At 62.1% G+C, this 15,566-nt stretch overlaps 1 protein-coding gene across 5 annotated transcripts in view; it reads right to left on the reverse strand.

Annotated features, from left to right (window-relative positions):
• RNF213 (ring finger protein 213) overlaps positions 1 to 15,566 on the reverse strand; it is an 87,732-nt gene that overhangs the window by 59,958 nt on the left and 12,208 nt on the right. For all 5 annotated transcript variants that reach the window (XM_079797876.1, XM_079797877.1, XM_079797875.1 and 2 more), the window contains 15 exons: positions 15,217 to 15,351; positions 14,623 to 14,780; positions 13,867 to 14,025; positions 13,399 to 13,601; positions 12,100 to 12,392; positions 11,199 to 11,455; positions 9,606 to 9,803; positions 7,905 to 8,127; positions 7,210 to 7,265; positions 6,556 to 6,709; positions 5,867 to 6,037; positions 4,728 to 4,817; positions 3,881 to 4,003; positions 1,498 to 1,678; positions 252 to 425 (listed from right to left, as the gene is read on the reverse strand). In XM_079797876.1, coding sequence (XP_079654002.1) covers positions 252 to 425; positions 1,498 to 1,678; positions 3,881 to 4,003; positions 4,728 to 4,817; positions 5,867 to 6,037; positions 6,556 to 6,709; positions 7,210 to 7,265; positions 7,905 to 8,127; positions 9,606 to 9,803; positions 11,199 to 11,455; positions 12,100 to 12,392; positions 13,399 to 13,601; positions 13,867 to 14,025; positions 14,623 to 14,780; positions 15,217 to 15,351 — 2,575 coding nt within the window. The remainder of the gene's footprint in view (positions 1 to 251; positions 426 to 1,497; positions 1,679 to 3,880; positions 4,004 to 4,727; positions 4,818 to 5,866; positions 6,038 to 6,555; positions 6,710 to 7,209; positions 7,266 to 7,904; positions 8,128 to 9,605; positions 9,804 to 11,198; positions 11,456 to 12,099; positions 12,393 to 13,398; positions 13,602 to 13,866; positions 14,026 to 14,622; positions 14,781 to 15,216; positions 15,352 to 15,566) is intronic.

Here is a 15,566-nt window from a genome sequence, read left to right on the forward strand (position 1 = left end):
TCTCCACCGGTGGAGGGTTTTCTAGAAAGTTCTTTTCAATGTAGCTCCCATTTTCTTAGAACGTTGGGATTGTTTCAAAAATAATAATAAATAAATTCATCCATCTTTTGGGTTTTTTTTCCAAAAAGGAAAAGAAGAGAAAAGAAACCGTCCTGTCACTCTCGCGGCAAAAAGAGCCCCTCAAAGACCAGCCTCTGGGAACCCCGTGAGCGCGCCCCCGTCGCCCTCAGCAGCTGGCGCCCCGCACTCACTCAGCTCCCAGATGTCCAGAAACCGCGCCCCGTGGCTCCTGATCAGCTCCAGCTGCCCCACCGGCAAGGCGCCGCTCAGCAGGTCCGCGGCCACCTTGGTGAAGACCGAGTCGGCCGTCGCCATCAGCTTCTTGCCGTCCTCCGTGATGTGCGCCAGGATCTTCTCGTCGGTGCCTGCCCAGGTGGAGAACAGAGTCTAAAACCCGTGGGGCCCCCTTTCTGCCCAGGTCCCCCCATCCCCACCAAGCGGAGGGTTCCCGGGACCTCCCCGCCGCCCGGCCCCAACGCCCAGGCAGCACGAGTGGGGGTCACACTCAGGAGGGCAGGTCTGAAATCCACTCCACGCACCGGAAGGTCTCCGGTTCCATCCCCGGTCGGGGCACAGGCCTGGGTCTCAGGCTCCATCCCCAGTGGGGGGCGTGTAGAAGGCAGCCAATCGATGTTGCCCTCTCATATTGATGTTTCTCTCTCCCTCCCTCTCCCTTCCGTTCTCTCTCGAGTCAATGAAAACATTTTTTTTAAAAGTGAAGGTCTATTGCGCTGGCCGGAGTGGCTCAGTGGTTAGACTAGAGCCGTGGTCAGCAAACAACGGCTCGCAAGCCACATGCGGCTCTTTGGCCCTTTGAGTGTTCTAACGCCACTTCTTCAAAATAGACTCGCCCAGGCCGAAAACCGACTTCTGCGCATGGGCCACGAAGTTTCCATCGCACTGTATGTGCGTGCCCGCACGTGGTATTTTGTGGAAGAGCCACACTCAAGGGGCCAGAGAGCCACATGTGGCTCGCGAGCCGCGGTTTGCCGATCACTGGCCTAGAGTGTCAGCCCCGTGGACCACAGCAGCTCAGGTTTGATTTCTGGTCAAGGCATGTACCTGGATTGCAGGTTCAATCCCTGGCCCAGGACCCAATCGATGTGTCTCTCTCACATCATGTTCCTCTCTCTCCTCTCCCCTCGCTCCCTCTACTCTCTCTAAAAATCAATGGAAAAATATCCTCGGGTGAAGATTCTCAAAAAGAAAAAAAAAAGAAAGAAAAAGGGGACCTTCAGGGGGACTTTGCTTCCAGGCCAGCAGGGAGGACACAGCAGCTGAGCACAGCCCTGCGCCAGGGACGGGCCCTCAGGGTGTCCTCACCCACAGACAGGGCATCGGCTTCCTCGCCGGACATCCGCCCGCCCTCCCCGCGTCAGGTCCAGCGCCCACCCCGCCGCAGGTCCGCGGGACGCGAGTGGACACCCGAGGACGCACCGTAGAGCTTGAAGAGATGCGTGACGTCTGGCCCCGTGAGCAGGTACCGCAGCACCTCCGCCAGGTCGTCCACGGCCTCGCCGCGGCACCGGGGCCAGGACTTGGTGACCACAGCGGACACGAGGGTCCCGAACCGCCGCAGGTCGCTGTGGGAGAGGCCCTCCAGGATGCTGACCTGCGACTAACGGGAAGGAGGAGGGGGCGGGAGTTCAGGAAGGCACCCGTGTTTTTAGTTGGCTTGTTTCTGAATGACAGTTATTACCCCATCGGCTTCAGAAATCGTTTGTGACTCGTCTTACAGGTGCCAAACAAAACGCCTCCCTTTTCTTAGGGACTTGGCTTCGCTGTGAATGTCCTTGAGCGGTGACCCCCGGAGACAGGGAGACGGGGACCCACAGACAGCCCACCGCCCCGCCCCGCCCGCCCCGCTCCCGCCGCCTGCACTGTGCTGTCCTGTCGTGAGAAGCACCACACGGAGCCGCAGTCGTCAGGGCACCTGCACTTTACATCCCGACCCCGCTTCTGGCCGCGGCCGCCCCCCCCCCCCCCACACACACACGCCTGCATTTTAGGCCTCTTTCTGCTTCCCCATCAAGACACAAAATGCTTTCCTTCTTTAGCTGCAATGTTTTTACCAAAAGTTTCAGTAGTTAAGGGGGAGAGAGAGAGAGAGAGAGAGGGAGGGGGAGAGAGAGAGAGAGAGAGAGAGAGAGAGAGTTTACAACAGATACTTTTTGGTATTTAAAAGGATAAAAGGGAAAAAAAAGGATACAAGGGCCCTGGCCGGTGTGCTCAATGGTTAGAGCATCAGCCTGCACACCAGAGGGTCTCGGGTTCGACTCCCAGTCAAGGGCACGTAACTGGGTTGCAGGTTCCATCCCGGCCCCAGTCAAGGTGTGTGCAGGAGGCAACCAATCGATGTGTCTCTCTCTCATCGATGTGTCTCTATCTTCTCTCTCTCTCTCCCTCTACTTTCCCTCCCGCCTCCCTCCCTCTCTTCCATTCTCTCTAAAATCAACGGGAAAAGATCCTCAGGTTCAGATTAAATAAACTAACAAGAGGATGAAAGAAAGCCTTTTCCAGTGACTTGTAAAAAGGATTAAGCGCCAAATGGGATTTATCCCAGGAGGAAATGTGTGTTGAACATAAAAAACACGTAACGTAACACATCGTCTCAATAGAAAGAAGTCACACGATCGTCTCCATGGGCGAAGGAAAGCACTGGGCACTGGGCACAATCCCAGTCCTTTCCTAAGAACCCCACGGCCGGAGGCACTCCCTCCGGGAAGGGCCTGTGGCCTCCGGCCCAGCTGACCCCCCTCAAGGAGAGAGAAACAAGACGAGGGCCCCTCGACTCCACGCAACTCGGCTGGAGCTGCTGCCGTGCAGACAGCAAGGACGGGCGTGACAGGCGCCAGCTTGGAAGGAAGAAAATCCATTCACAGGTGACATGAGCTTCTTATAGAGAACCCCAAAGAACACACACATGCGCCCACACACATGCACATGCATGCCTACACACATATGCCCGCACACACATATGTCTACATGTGTACATGTCTACACACATACACCCGCATGCCTACATGTATGTGCATATCTACACATTCCTACGTGTGTGTACATGTCCACACACATACCCACACCCACATGCCTACGTGTGCGCAGGTCTACACATAGCTGCACATGCCTATACATGTGTGCATACATGTGTATGTATGCCTACGCAAGTGCGCATGCCTACACACACACACAGCTACATGCACGTGCACAGGCACCCACGCATACAAAGGAGGCTTCCCCTGAGAGGCATGGGGGCAGACTACCTCCCTATTTTGCAGAAAAAGCCCCTAAGCCAGGCGCCCTCACACTACGGCCCGCGGGCCACATGCGGGTGTTTTTGCCGTTTTGTTTTTTTACTTCAAAATAAGATACGTGCAGTGTGCACAGGAATTTGTTCATAGTTTTTTTTAAACTATAGTCCGGCCCTCCAACGGTCTGAGGGACAGTAAACTGGCCCCGTTTAAAAAGTTTGAGGACCCCTGCCCTAAGTGGATGGGTAGGGTCACTTTCTTCCATTAACGTGTTGTCAATCTTTGGCGACTCTCGCTGCGCAGGTGCGGTGTCGGGGACAGCACACCCCAGGAGCGGGGACTTCGCGGGGACCTTCGGGGCGTTGGGGACACCGCCGGACTCGAGGTCACATGTGCGCGGCTGAGTTGGCCACACGTCACAGCGGCGCGCTGCGGCCATCTGAGCGGCATCTCCAGGAGCTGGTCCAGGTCCCGGCTCAGAGGCAGCGGGCCCCGGCCAGCCCTTCCCGCCGACGTCCCCGCCGACCTCGAGGTAGTGGGACCCGAAGGCGCCCAGTGCGCCTGCTCACCTGGCAGGCCGAGCTGACGGCCTCGATGACGCAGTTCTCGAAGCACCTGGACACGCTGTCGTCGGCGCCCGCGGCCGCCCAGTCCGTGCTGCAGTAGGCGGCGATCTGCCTGCGCGGCGACTCCTGCGGGGCGCAGGGGCGGGGCTGGGGGCGCACTCCGAGCCCGGGGACACCGATGCCCCGTGGTTCTCACTTTCCCGCTCTCCTACCTGTTCCCCACTGACGGGACCTTCCTCCCGCCCCACACTCAGCCCGTCCTCACTGCCCCCCGCGCCAGACCAACAGCAAGACCACATGCAGGCGCCACGCCCGCTCGGCAGAGGAGGCGCCTGCGCTGCATTTTGCAGCAAAGGGTGAGTTTTGACCTCCTATGAACCAGGAGGTCAGGGGTCGATCCCTGGTCAGGGCACAGGCCCAGGTTGTGGGCTGGATCCCCAGTGAGGGGCGTGCGCGAGGCAACCAGTCGATGTGTCCCTCTCACATCATATCTCTCTCTCTCCCCCCACCTCCCTTCCACTCTCTGAAAACCAATGAAAAAACACCCTCGGTGAGGAGTAACAGCAACAGCAAAATCCACCTCGAACTTCTGAGGGCCGTGGACCTGAACTACACAATGAGCAGGTCCGTGTCTCCCCACCCCCGCCCCCCGCCACCGGGTTTAACAGGCGCCTGTCACCACCGGCCACTTGGGGGCCTGCATGTGCCTGGGGTTCCCCTGGTGGCGACCCCTGCCCCCCTGTCGTTCTCTGGAATTCCATCCGGGCCCCCAGCGAGGCTGCACCGGGAGCAGCGACGTGGCGGGCATGGGTGTCGGGTCTCCCCGAGAAGCATGGCGCCGGCCTGGTACCTGCTTGAGCCGCCCCGCCAGGTCCCCCAGCAAGGACGCCTTCCAGCCGTGCTCCTCGGGGAAGGGGATCTCCACCAGCCGCCGCCACACCTGCAGGCACAGGTCAGGGACAGGGAAGCGCCGCGACCCGTCTCCCAACGGCTGTGGGGACGCGGGCGCTGCCCTGCTGGGGGGGGGGGGAGGTCACCTGCGGGGGACCCGGCCGCTGTCCCTGGGCCCCGTGGGCAGTGGGCAGGGCAGCCACCTCCGCCCTGGAACACGAAGGCCTGGGACCACACGGCCCTTCGCGTGCAACTGGCTGTGGCTCGGGAAGAACCCCTCAATGTTTTGTTCTGGAAAACGTTAGGTTCCCGCCCGCCGCGGGGCTCAGGGCTGAGCGGCAACCTGTGAGCCAGGAGGTCCCGGTTCGATTCCCGGTCAGGGCACAGGCCCGGTTGTGAGCTCGAAGCATTGTGCGGCGTGCAGGAGGCAACCGATCCGTGATCCTCTCTCATCATGGATGTTACTCTCTCCCTCTCCCTTCTTCTCAGAAATCAATGAAAATATGTTTAAAAAAACGAAAATAAAAACCCAAAGGGGAGTGGCAAAAGCTTCCCCAGCAGGTGCCCTGCCCAGCCTGGCGGAGCCCCTGCCCAGCCTGGCGGAGCCCCTGCCCACAAGCCCAAGGTGGTACCGTGAGCCCGAGGCCCAACCCAACAGCCGCCCTGCCCGTGGCCGCCCTGCCCCTGCCCTCCCGTGGCCAACGGGTCCCCCGTCCTCCGCCGTGGCCGTATTCTATTCCACGCCTGCTGCCCTGGAAACCCCACCGCCCACCTTGGGGCTCAGGTCTCTCTCACTTCAGATGCCATTCTGCCCAGCCTCCCTTCAAGCAGCGCCTGCGCGCACCCTTTCCTTCCACGTCCAACGTCATAAACTTCATTCATAACCTCAGCACTGAGTCAGACCCAGTGCCCCCGCCCCGCCCCAGAGCGCCTCCCCACAAGGTCTGCCCCTGCAGGGCTCCGGCCGGCGGCCTGACCAGCTCTGGCCTTGCAGATCCCGCTGGGGGTGGGGCCCAAGGCCCGGGCCCAGGACAGACCCCCATCGAGGTCCCCCAGGACGGACACACGCCGAGGCCCGGTGCTGGGTCGCCAGCTCACCTGGATCTCCTGGCTGTAGGTAAACCTGACGGATGCGGCATAGGAGCTGCTGAACATGCTCTGCTTGAAGGTCCCCGCGAGCCACGCCCTCGTGGTGCTCAGGGCTCCCTGGACCACGTCCCCCACGGCGGCCCTGGTCCCAGTGTCGCTGCCCTGCGCCTCCGCGGAGTCCTGTTAGCAAAGGGGAGGTGGGGAGGGAGGGGGAGAGAGAGACTCGTCCTGGTCCGGCCTCTGCTGTTGTTAACATTCAAGTGGAGGGGCGTCTGGCTGGCGTGGCTCAGGGGCTGAGCGCCAACCGTGAACCAGGAGGTCAGGGTTTGGTTCCCAGTCAGGGCACAGGCCCGGGGTGCGGGCTCGGTCCCCAGTGTGGGGCGTGCAGGAGGCAGCCAGTCCATGATCCTCTCATCATGGACGTTTCTCTCTCTCTCCCTCTCCCTTCCTCTCTGACGTCAATAGAAATCTATATTTTTTCAGTGTGGGGGAAGCTCAGTGGACAGACGCCCGTGGATGTGCATTGGGGGGTCACCTGCCGCCCGGCCCCCTGCTCTGCTCTGTAACTGCCCGTCACCTGACAATCTGCACGGCGACTCCCTCCCTCCACAGGAGCCGGGCCAAGGGCATGGCTCACACGGCATCCTCCACGCAGAGCCGCGGGGAGCCGCTGGGCCGCCAGGGCGTGCCCCACTCACCGCCACCGGTTTCAGCCTGATGACGCGGCAGATGATCTCGGCCGACGAGGCGGGCAGCTCGTGAGTCGTCCGGCCATTGGCAAGTCTGCAGACGGCCTCGTGCAGCTTCAGGCACACGGTGAGGTAGGACGGCACCGAGGGCGCCTCGAGGACCCTGCGCAGCAGAGAGTGATGGGAAATCACGGGTCCCGGGAAACGGGAAACAGCGCCCGCCGCCAGGGCCGGTGCTCCGGGTAAACACCCGGGCGGAGGCACCTCCTGGGCCCGTGCACAGCGTAACCGCAGGGCAATCCCAGCCATCGCCAACTTGTGACCAAGACAGAAAGCAAACAGCCCGGCCGGCCTGGCTCAGTGGCTGAGTGTCGGCCCATGAACCAGGAGGTCGGGGTGCGATTCCCGGTCAGGGCCCGGACCCGGGGTGTGGGCTCGGTCCCCAGTATGGGCCCTGCAGGATGTTTCTGTCTCTCCCCCCTCTCCCTTCCTCTCTCAAATGAAGAAAAAATATATTAAAAAACAACAAAAAACCAGGATGATCACATCAATAACTCCAAGAAGGGGGATGTGCGTTGGGGTGGGGCCCTCGGATGGTGGCGGCGGCTCCGGGACACCCGGGGGCACCACGTGGCGACGGGCGGCCTGGGCTTCGCCACTTACTGGTCCTGAAACATGTCCAGCAGGTACAGCAGCATTTTCAGCGTCACGTCCATGTCCTGGGGGTGAAGGGAAGAAACAGCAGCGATGATCCGGCACCGCAGTCTCCGCTGAACGGGCCGCCGCCCCGCGAGAACGAAGCCGCACACACCCCGTCCTCTGGGTGTGTCTTAAGGTGCTCAGGTGCTAAACTTGACCTCCCAGGAATAAAGGTGGGGCTTAGAGTTCTACAGTTGTTCCCACCCCCGAAAAGGGAGAGGAAGATGGCCGCCGTGTCCCCAGGCATGGGGTGGCGTCCCCCCCGCCTGGCGCAGACATAACCAGGGACGGCGAGGGTTTTACTGAAACGGAAGAAACAGGCAGCCTCCCAGGGCACAGTTTCTCCCTTTAAAAGAAGAATATTTGTCATTGACTTTTACAGAGCAGAGGAGGAGGGAGAGAAACATCCATCGGCCGCCTCCTGCACGCCCCACACTGGGGATCGAGCCTGCAACCCGGGCCTGGGCCCTGACCGGGAGCCGAACCATGACCTTCTGGTTCATGGGTCGAAGTTCAACCCCTGAGCCATGCCCCCGGGCGCAGTGCACGGTTTGTAAGGAGCCCGTCAGGTTCCCGGGAAGAGGACGCAGGGCTCTGCACGCTCACTGGCCGGGGCGCCTCTGCTAAGCGAGCCCTCGGCGCCTGCGCAGGCGACAGACCTCCAGGTTTCCGAGGGAGACGTCCTTGAGCCCTTGCAGCCGGTACCAGGTGCCCAGCAGACAGTCCAGGACGCGCGCGGGGAAGCGTGCCAGGTGGTCGGTGAACTCCTGCAGGTAGGCGGCCAGGCTGCTCAGCGGCAGCAGGCTGAACCAGGACCGGAACAGGGCGTCGTCCACCCCCAGCAGGTGCTTCTTGCCCACCATGAACTGGAGCAAGTGCTTCCTGCGGAGGGAGAGCAGGGGCGGGAGAGGGCGCTGAGTGCCACGCAGACCTGGAGGGAGCAGCGAGGAGGCGCGGGTTTTAAAAGCAGCCCGGCCCGAGGCTCAGGGGTTGAGCATCGACCTAGGAACCGGGAGGTCAAGGCACAGCCCAGGTTGTGGGCTCGATCCCCTTTGGGGTGTGCAGGAGGCAGCCGATCCAGGATTGTCTCTCATCGTTGATGTTTCTCTCTCTCTCTCTCTCCCCCTCTCCCTTCCTCTCTGAAACCAACAAACACACATGTAAATAAATAAAAATAATGTCGGTGCTCAGAGATGGACTGAACGGAAGGGATGCACCTTGAAAACACGGTGCGGAGTGCAATCAGCCCAGAACCAAGGGACACCCCATGTGGTTCCCGGACAGGCCGACCTGGCTGGTCCCACCCACGGGGACAGGACACAGAAGGAGGCATGGGGGGGGGGGCAGTGAGCGCCTCACAGGGACGGCCTTTCCGTTGGGCGAGGAGCTCGGGGTGTCCTGTGAATGTGCTTAATCCGCGGAGCTGTGCGCGGAAAGCGGGGAGCCTGGGAAGTTCTAGGTTATGCATTTTTACAATAAAAACAGAGAATTCAGCGTTGTTTCCAGCTCCCATTGAGGCGGTTGATAGGTAGCATGTGCCACTGGGGGCGAGGGGTGGATGTGATACACTTGCATGTTGCATCGTGTCCGAGGCCTGTCCTCATTCCCTTTTGGTGGCGAGCACGTCTGAGGTCCGCTCCCGTATGTAACGCAGCCCCGCTGACGCGCCCGCTGTGCAGCTCCCGGGACGCCCTCCGGCTGGAGGTCTGTACCTCCGACCAACACCCGCCCCTCCCCCACCCCAGCCCCCGGTAACCAAACTCTCCGTTTCTGCGAGTTCGGCGTTTTCAGATTCCACGGAGGAGTGAGATCACACAGCCTTTGTCCCTCTCGGTCTGACTCGTCAACCCGGTCTCAGCCGGCTGCAGCGGGCGGCGGGCGGCCTTTCTCGGGGCTGAGTAAGGTTCTGTTTCCTGCCGACACCGCGTCCTCCTGCCCACCGGCCCTGCACGGCCACGCGGCCTGCACCCCACGGCGACGCGCACTCCCGTTTCACCGGGGCCATCGCAGCAAGGAGCCCACTCCCTCCGGGCACTGTTCACTCCCCATAAGCCCGAGGCCGGAGCCCCTCAGACGGGAGGGGGGGTGCGCTTGGAACAGTTTCTCGGACAAAAGGCAGCGCCATCGGGGGCCGAGCTAGGCAGCGGGCGCCCGCATTCCTGCTCCTGTCCGCCGTCTGCCTTTGCGTTTTCTTTGACTTCACTCCGTATTTGCCCTTAAACGGGCTGCGCCATTTCCCCTGTGGACTGCCTCCCCGCTCCTCGGAGAAGCCGCTCCTGCGCACCCCGAAGGCTGCGTCCCTAGAAGCGGGACCCTGTAGGTCCGCCGAGACCACGCGGGGAAGGGAGCCCACAACTTACTCGTGCTCCCTTTTCCGCCGAAACTCCGAGAAGGAGATTCCTTCCAGGGCCGCCCAGACGTCCTCGGGCTGAGTCCCGGGCTGCCGTGCGGGGGGGCGCGGCCCGGCGCAGAGGTGGAGCACGGGCAGGGTGCCCACCCAGTAGCTCACCTCCTGCTTCATGCTCCTGTGGCACAGGTTCAGCAGGGACTCTCGCCACCTGGAGACAGAACAGAGGCCGGGAGCCGGGGACGCCGGGCGCCGACGTCAGGACTGCTGCCTGACGTCCCTGGGAGAGGCCGGCGTGCGCCCAGGGCGGGCAGGCCTCTGGGGGTGGCTGAGCAGAGTGGCTGGGCACGGGTCCCACGGGAGATAGGGCACCCTCAGCGTCACCCCTAACGCCTTGGGCACCGGATAGGCCCCCAGCAAACTCCCGATGGTGCCATTTCCACCTTCCTGACGGCGGAGGCTCTGGCGGCTGAGTGATCCCACCTGGGCACGGGCAGGCTGGCACCTGGGCCCGGGCGTCTGGCGCCAGTCTAAATATAAAGCAAGTTTTTAAACGGGAAGGGGCTCAGCCAGTGTGGCTCAGTGGTTGGGTGTCAACCTATGAACCAGGAAGTCACAGTTCGTTTCCTGGTCAGGGCACAGGCCTGGGCTGTGGGCCCATCCCTAGTGGGGGGGGGGTGCAGGAGGCAGCTGGTCCATGATTCTCTCCCATTGATGTTTCTAGCTCTCTCTCCCTCTCCTTTCCTCCCTGAAATCAATACAAATATGTCTTTTTAAAAAGTGGCTATAAAATCATTACTCATACACATACACTCACACACACTCTCACACACACACTCACACACTCACACTCACACACTCACACACACTCAGTCACACACACACACTCACACTCACACAGTCACACACACTCACACCCTCACACTCACACACACACACTCACACACACAGTCACTCACACACACACACACAGTCACTCACACACACATACACACACACACACTCACACACACACACAGAGTCACACACACACACTCAGTCACACACTCACACACACTCACACACACTCACACCCTCACACTCACACACACACACTCACACACACAGTCACTCACACACACATACACTCACACACACACTCACACACACACAGAGTCACACACACACACAGTCACACACTCACACACACTCACACACACACTCACACACACACTCAGTCACACACACTCACACACACATACACTCACACTCAGTCACACACACACTCACACACACACACTCACACACACTCAGTCACACACACACTCACACACACACACACTCACACTCACACACACACTCACACACACTCACACACACTCATACTCACATACACACTCACACACACACTCACTCACACTCACACACACACACTCACACACACACTCACACACACACACTCAGTCACACACACACACACACTCAGTCACACACACACTCACACACACACACTCACACACACACTCATACTCACATACACACTCACACACACACACTCACACTCACACACACTCACACACACACTCAGTCACACACACACACACACACACACACACACACACACTACCTCTGAGGTGTTTCAAAGATGAGGCTGAGGTCGTCCAGGAGGTCGCGGGGGGAGCCGGCGCTGGCGCACAGGAGGCTGCACAGGGTGCCCAGGTCGCGCTTCGAGAGGCGGAGCTTCAGCTCCTCGGCCACGTGCAGGGCAACCAGGCCCATCCTCAGCTTCCTCCTCACGGGGACGTCCTCGGGCAGAGAGTCCTCGCTCCTCTCCAGGAACGGCTTCATGTGCTCTTGCAAACACTCCCACAGGTGCGCCCGCACCTGACGCAGGGCAAACGGACAGGGCCGTGGGGCCGAAGCCCTCCAGGCTGCCCCATCGCTGCCCCGAGGTCCACTCACCCCGCGGAGCCATGGCCCGAGGGGCAGGGACAGCTCTGTGATCCCAGCAGCCCCCCTCCGGGCCCAGCTGCCCTGGATTTCCGGGAGCCGCCCCGATAATGGGATCGGAGACCCCGGCACGGGGGAGGGGCTTTCCAGTAGGCCTGGGTGCTCACAGCAGTTTAGCATCATCTCAGGTGCGGGCCCGGGTGTGTCTCAGAACTGCCCAGGCCCCACCACAGAGCTGCAGGAGAGGCAGGAGGGAGGGGGAGAGGCAGGAGGGAGGGGGAGAGGCAGGAGGGAGGGCCTCACCCCTCTGTCTACTCCAGGGGTGAGGCCAGGTGAGGGGTGAGGCCAGGTGAGGGGTGAGGCCAGCTGGGTGGGGCCAGCAGTGGGAGGAGGAAGACAATGAGAAGAACAAAGGATTCCCAAGAGGAGGCATTCGGAGAAAAGGGGCTGAAGGACCATGGCCCCCCGGCCCCCATCCGCACCTGCCCACTGCGTCCCAGGGTCCCCTGGCCACTAGGAGGTGGGTGACGCTGCTGCTGGAAGATGGAGGAGGGCGTGGCAGCGCCCCGAGCCAGTACCTGCTCCTTGGAGTAGTTCAGGGCGGTCCAGGCCTTCTCCTGCTCCTCGTAGACCACGTGCTCGCTGACCACGGAATGGAGCTGGCGGAACTGCGTGAAGAAGCTGCTCAGGTTGGCGGCGCTCCAGGTCTGCAGGACGCTGAGGACGCGGCCCAGCATGACGGAGGCCGCCAGCTGCTTCCCTTGCACGTTCTTCTTCATCTGGTCCACGAAGTGGTGCAGGAAGTAATCCCGGATCGCCCGGAACTTCCCGGTGGGCCGCTTGCAAATGATGTCGTCGTACTGATGCCAGTCTAGGGGAGGGGCAGAAGCCGCGGAGTGAGCCCAGCAGGGGAGGAAGGGCTGGGGGCGGACGGGGCGTCACTCCCGGCAGGTGCCCCTCGCAGGCAAACGGCCGGGGCTGCCCGTGGGGAGCCGGCTGGGTGGGGGACAGGCGTGCAGACGCCACACGGGGGAGGCGAGATGGAGGCCACGCCGTCCAGGCCTGGCCGCACAGGGAGTGCTGTGGCAAGCTGCCCCCCCCACCCCCCACGAAGGATGGTCCAGGCGACAAGGCGGACAGAGCCCTCGGCCCCGGGCTGACAGCCACCCTCGCGCACACACGCAGACACACGCACTCGACTGCATGTGGTGAGTATAAAACACAGCAAAGAGAAACACGGAAGGAAGTTAAAGATAAACAGGAAAGTGGTCCGCCAGCGTGGCTCGGGGGTTGAGCATCGCCCTATGAACCAGGAGGTCTCGGTTCACTTCCCGGTCAGAGCACTTAGTCCCCAGTGTGGGGCGGGCAGGAGGCAGCTGGTCAATGACTCTCTCTCATCGTTGATGTTTCTCTCTCTCCCTCTCCTTCCTCTCTGAAATCAATAAAAATATATTTTAAAAAGAAAGAAAAAGAAGACAAAACGGAGAATAAGAAATGAAGAACAAGCAGCCGCGACCACACGGGGGGGCGGGGGCGGCAGGCGGGGCTCCCCACGCTCCTCGCCATGCTCACTCCCAGCGCCTGTGGACACCTCCCGGAAGAGCCCGCCCCCTCCTGCCCCTCCTGCCCCCACTCCTGCGCCTCCGTGCCCAGCCCCTCGCTCTAGCAGCTGCCTCTCCGCTCCTCCCTTCACGGTAAATCCCTCCCCTGGTTTCCTCTCCTCGGTGAGCGCTCAGGCTGCACAGATGGAAACTGGCTTCCACCCCAGGTTTGTACGCCCTGCAGGGCACGGGTGGGGCCCCGCCAGGCAGCGAGGACCCGCCTGGCCGGAGCCCCTGCCCTCGGAGGCCTGCGTGCCTGCGGCCGCCCGGACCCACCTCCGGAGCCCAGCAGCGCCGAGCGCAGGTGCAGGGAGCGGTTGACGTGCTTGCCCTCCTTGTCCTGCTGCTTGTAGATGAACTCGTACACGGTAGACTCGGTGTCCTTCACCACCACGTACTTGTAGGGCACGGCCTGGTCCAGCAGCCGCCTGGGCAGCACGGCGCTGCCTTCGACGAGGGCCCCGTGCGAGTCTAGGATTCTGCGGACAGAGGGGACAGGCCCGGTCGTCGGGAAAGCCTCCCGGAAGTCTTAGTTCTTCCGAAACTCGGTGTGGAGTGCAGGGCGAGAGCTACGCCCGCACGCCGCCTGGTGCTCCGACGGGCCTGGGGGCGCAGGGTGAGTGCGTCGAGGGGAAGAGCTGCTCGAAACACTCATTTTCCGAACGAACGCCACCAGCTCTGCTCGCAGGCGCTTCGAAGACGGACATCGGGACGCCCGGCTGCCCGCGAGCCCAGGACACTCACTTGGTGACGTGCAGCTCGCACACGTTGAGGTTCCATGCCGGCATCCCCAGCTCCTCGCCACCCCGGATGAACAGCCGGTGCTGGCCGGGGTCGAAGTTGAAGTCCTTGGAGAGGATGGCGTGGAAGAACACCGTGACGCCCTCCCCGGGGCTCAGGGGGCTGCCGGAGAGCCGCCAGGAAGCACGGTTACACCCGCTGTTTTACCCAGCCACGTACATGCAAAGCACGTGTGCACACACATAAACATGCACACACAAGCACACATATACTCACATGCTTGTGCACACACATGCACAAAAACATGCACTCACATACTCACATGCTTGTGCACACACATGCACAAAAATGTGTGCATACACACAAACACACACATGCACAAACACATACATGTGCACAAACACACACGTATGTGCACACACGTAACCGTATTTCTTCACCCGCATTAACATACCCAGCAAAACTCAAGTGCATCGACACTTGAAACATACCGCCCCGGGGATTCCTCTCGCCGCCCTCCGCAGGGGGCGGTGGGCGCAGGACGGGACGATCTGGCCCGGAAGCGCTGGTGGGGGGGGGGGGCGCTAGCGCTCGGACATCACAGCCTCCCCCGAGTCCTGAGGCCGCTGCCTCTGGGCCCCGGGGACTCCGCCGCCTGCCCGGGGCCTGGGCTGCCCTCTGTGGGCGGGTGGGCACTGGGCCTGCCTCCCTGGGGTGGGCACCTCGCGGCCCCCATGGCCGCTGCACCTCGCCCCCTACCTGCTCGGAACCTCCGGCGTGTCAGCTTCCAGCTCCTTCCGGCTCCCCTCGCCCTTCGGGGCAGCCGCGTCGCCCCTGAGGCCCCGGTCAGGCTTCTTCCGGTCTCCCAGCCTGGCTTTCTCCCCGGAAACGGCAGCCTTGCCTTTGGGTTCAGCTTCCTGAGACAAGTAACCAACCCCCACCGTGAACTCCAGCCTCCAAGGTTGCCCGCGACGGTCTGGCGCCCCACCACGGCCTCTCCCGCATCGCTCGGGCTCCGGCTTCCTGCTGGTCCCTCGGGCCCTGCCCCTGCCATTCCCTCTGCTGGGGACACGGCCCCAATCTCCCCGGAGCCCGCCTCTCGCCCCATCCAGGCGATCACAGAAACCCCTCGTGGGCAAGGCCTTCCGGGCCATGGCCCCTGGGCATGCGGCACCCCTGCCCTCAGCCCTCACCCCCTTCCCCGCGCCCTCTCTCCTCTAGAGAGAGCCCCGAGGCCTAGCGGGCACTCGGGCTCCAGCCAGCACCCATGGGTGGGGAATGAATGAAAGAGGAGCAGGGGAGCGGCTGTGGGACAGACCGCTGGCTGCACCCCTCCCAGAACAAGCCCCTCACCTGGCCGTGCTCCGGGGAGGCAGGGGGGGAGGCAGGGGGGGAGGCAGGGACGCTGGGCGGCTTCGGTTTCTGCGTCTCACTCTGGACCTCAGCCCCCTCCCCCGGCTCCACCAGCTCAGCCGCCACGTCAGTCGCCTGGAAGAAATAAAGACCGAACGTCAGGGCCAGGAGGACCTCACGGACAGGGAGACGGACTCCACGGCGTGAGGGTCAGCGTCGCCTCCAGCTGGGTGACGGGGCTGGGGGCCGGGGCCTCGGTGACAGGGCCAGGGGCTTGGGGACGGGGTCAGGGGCTCAGGGATGGGGTCAGGGACCCGGGGCGCAGGGCAGCCTCTCCCTCAGCCCCGTTC

This window comes from Cnephaeus nilssonii, assembly GCF_951640355.1.
Source record: "Cnephaeus nilssonii genome assembly, chromosome: 19".
NCBI lineage: Eukaryota > Metazoa > Chordata > Mammalia > Chiroptera > Vespertilionidae > Cnephaeus > Cnephaeus nilssonii.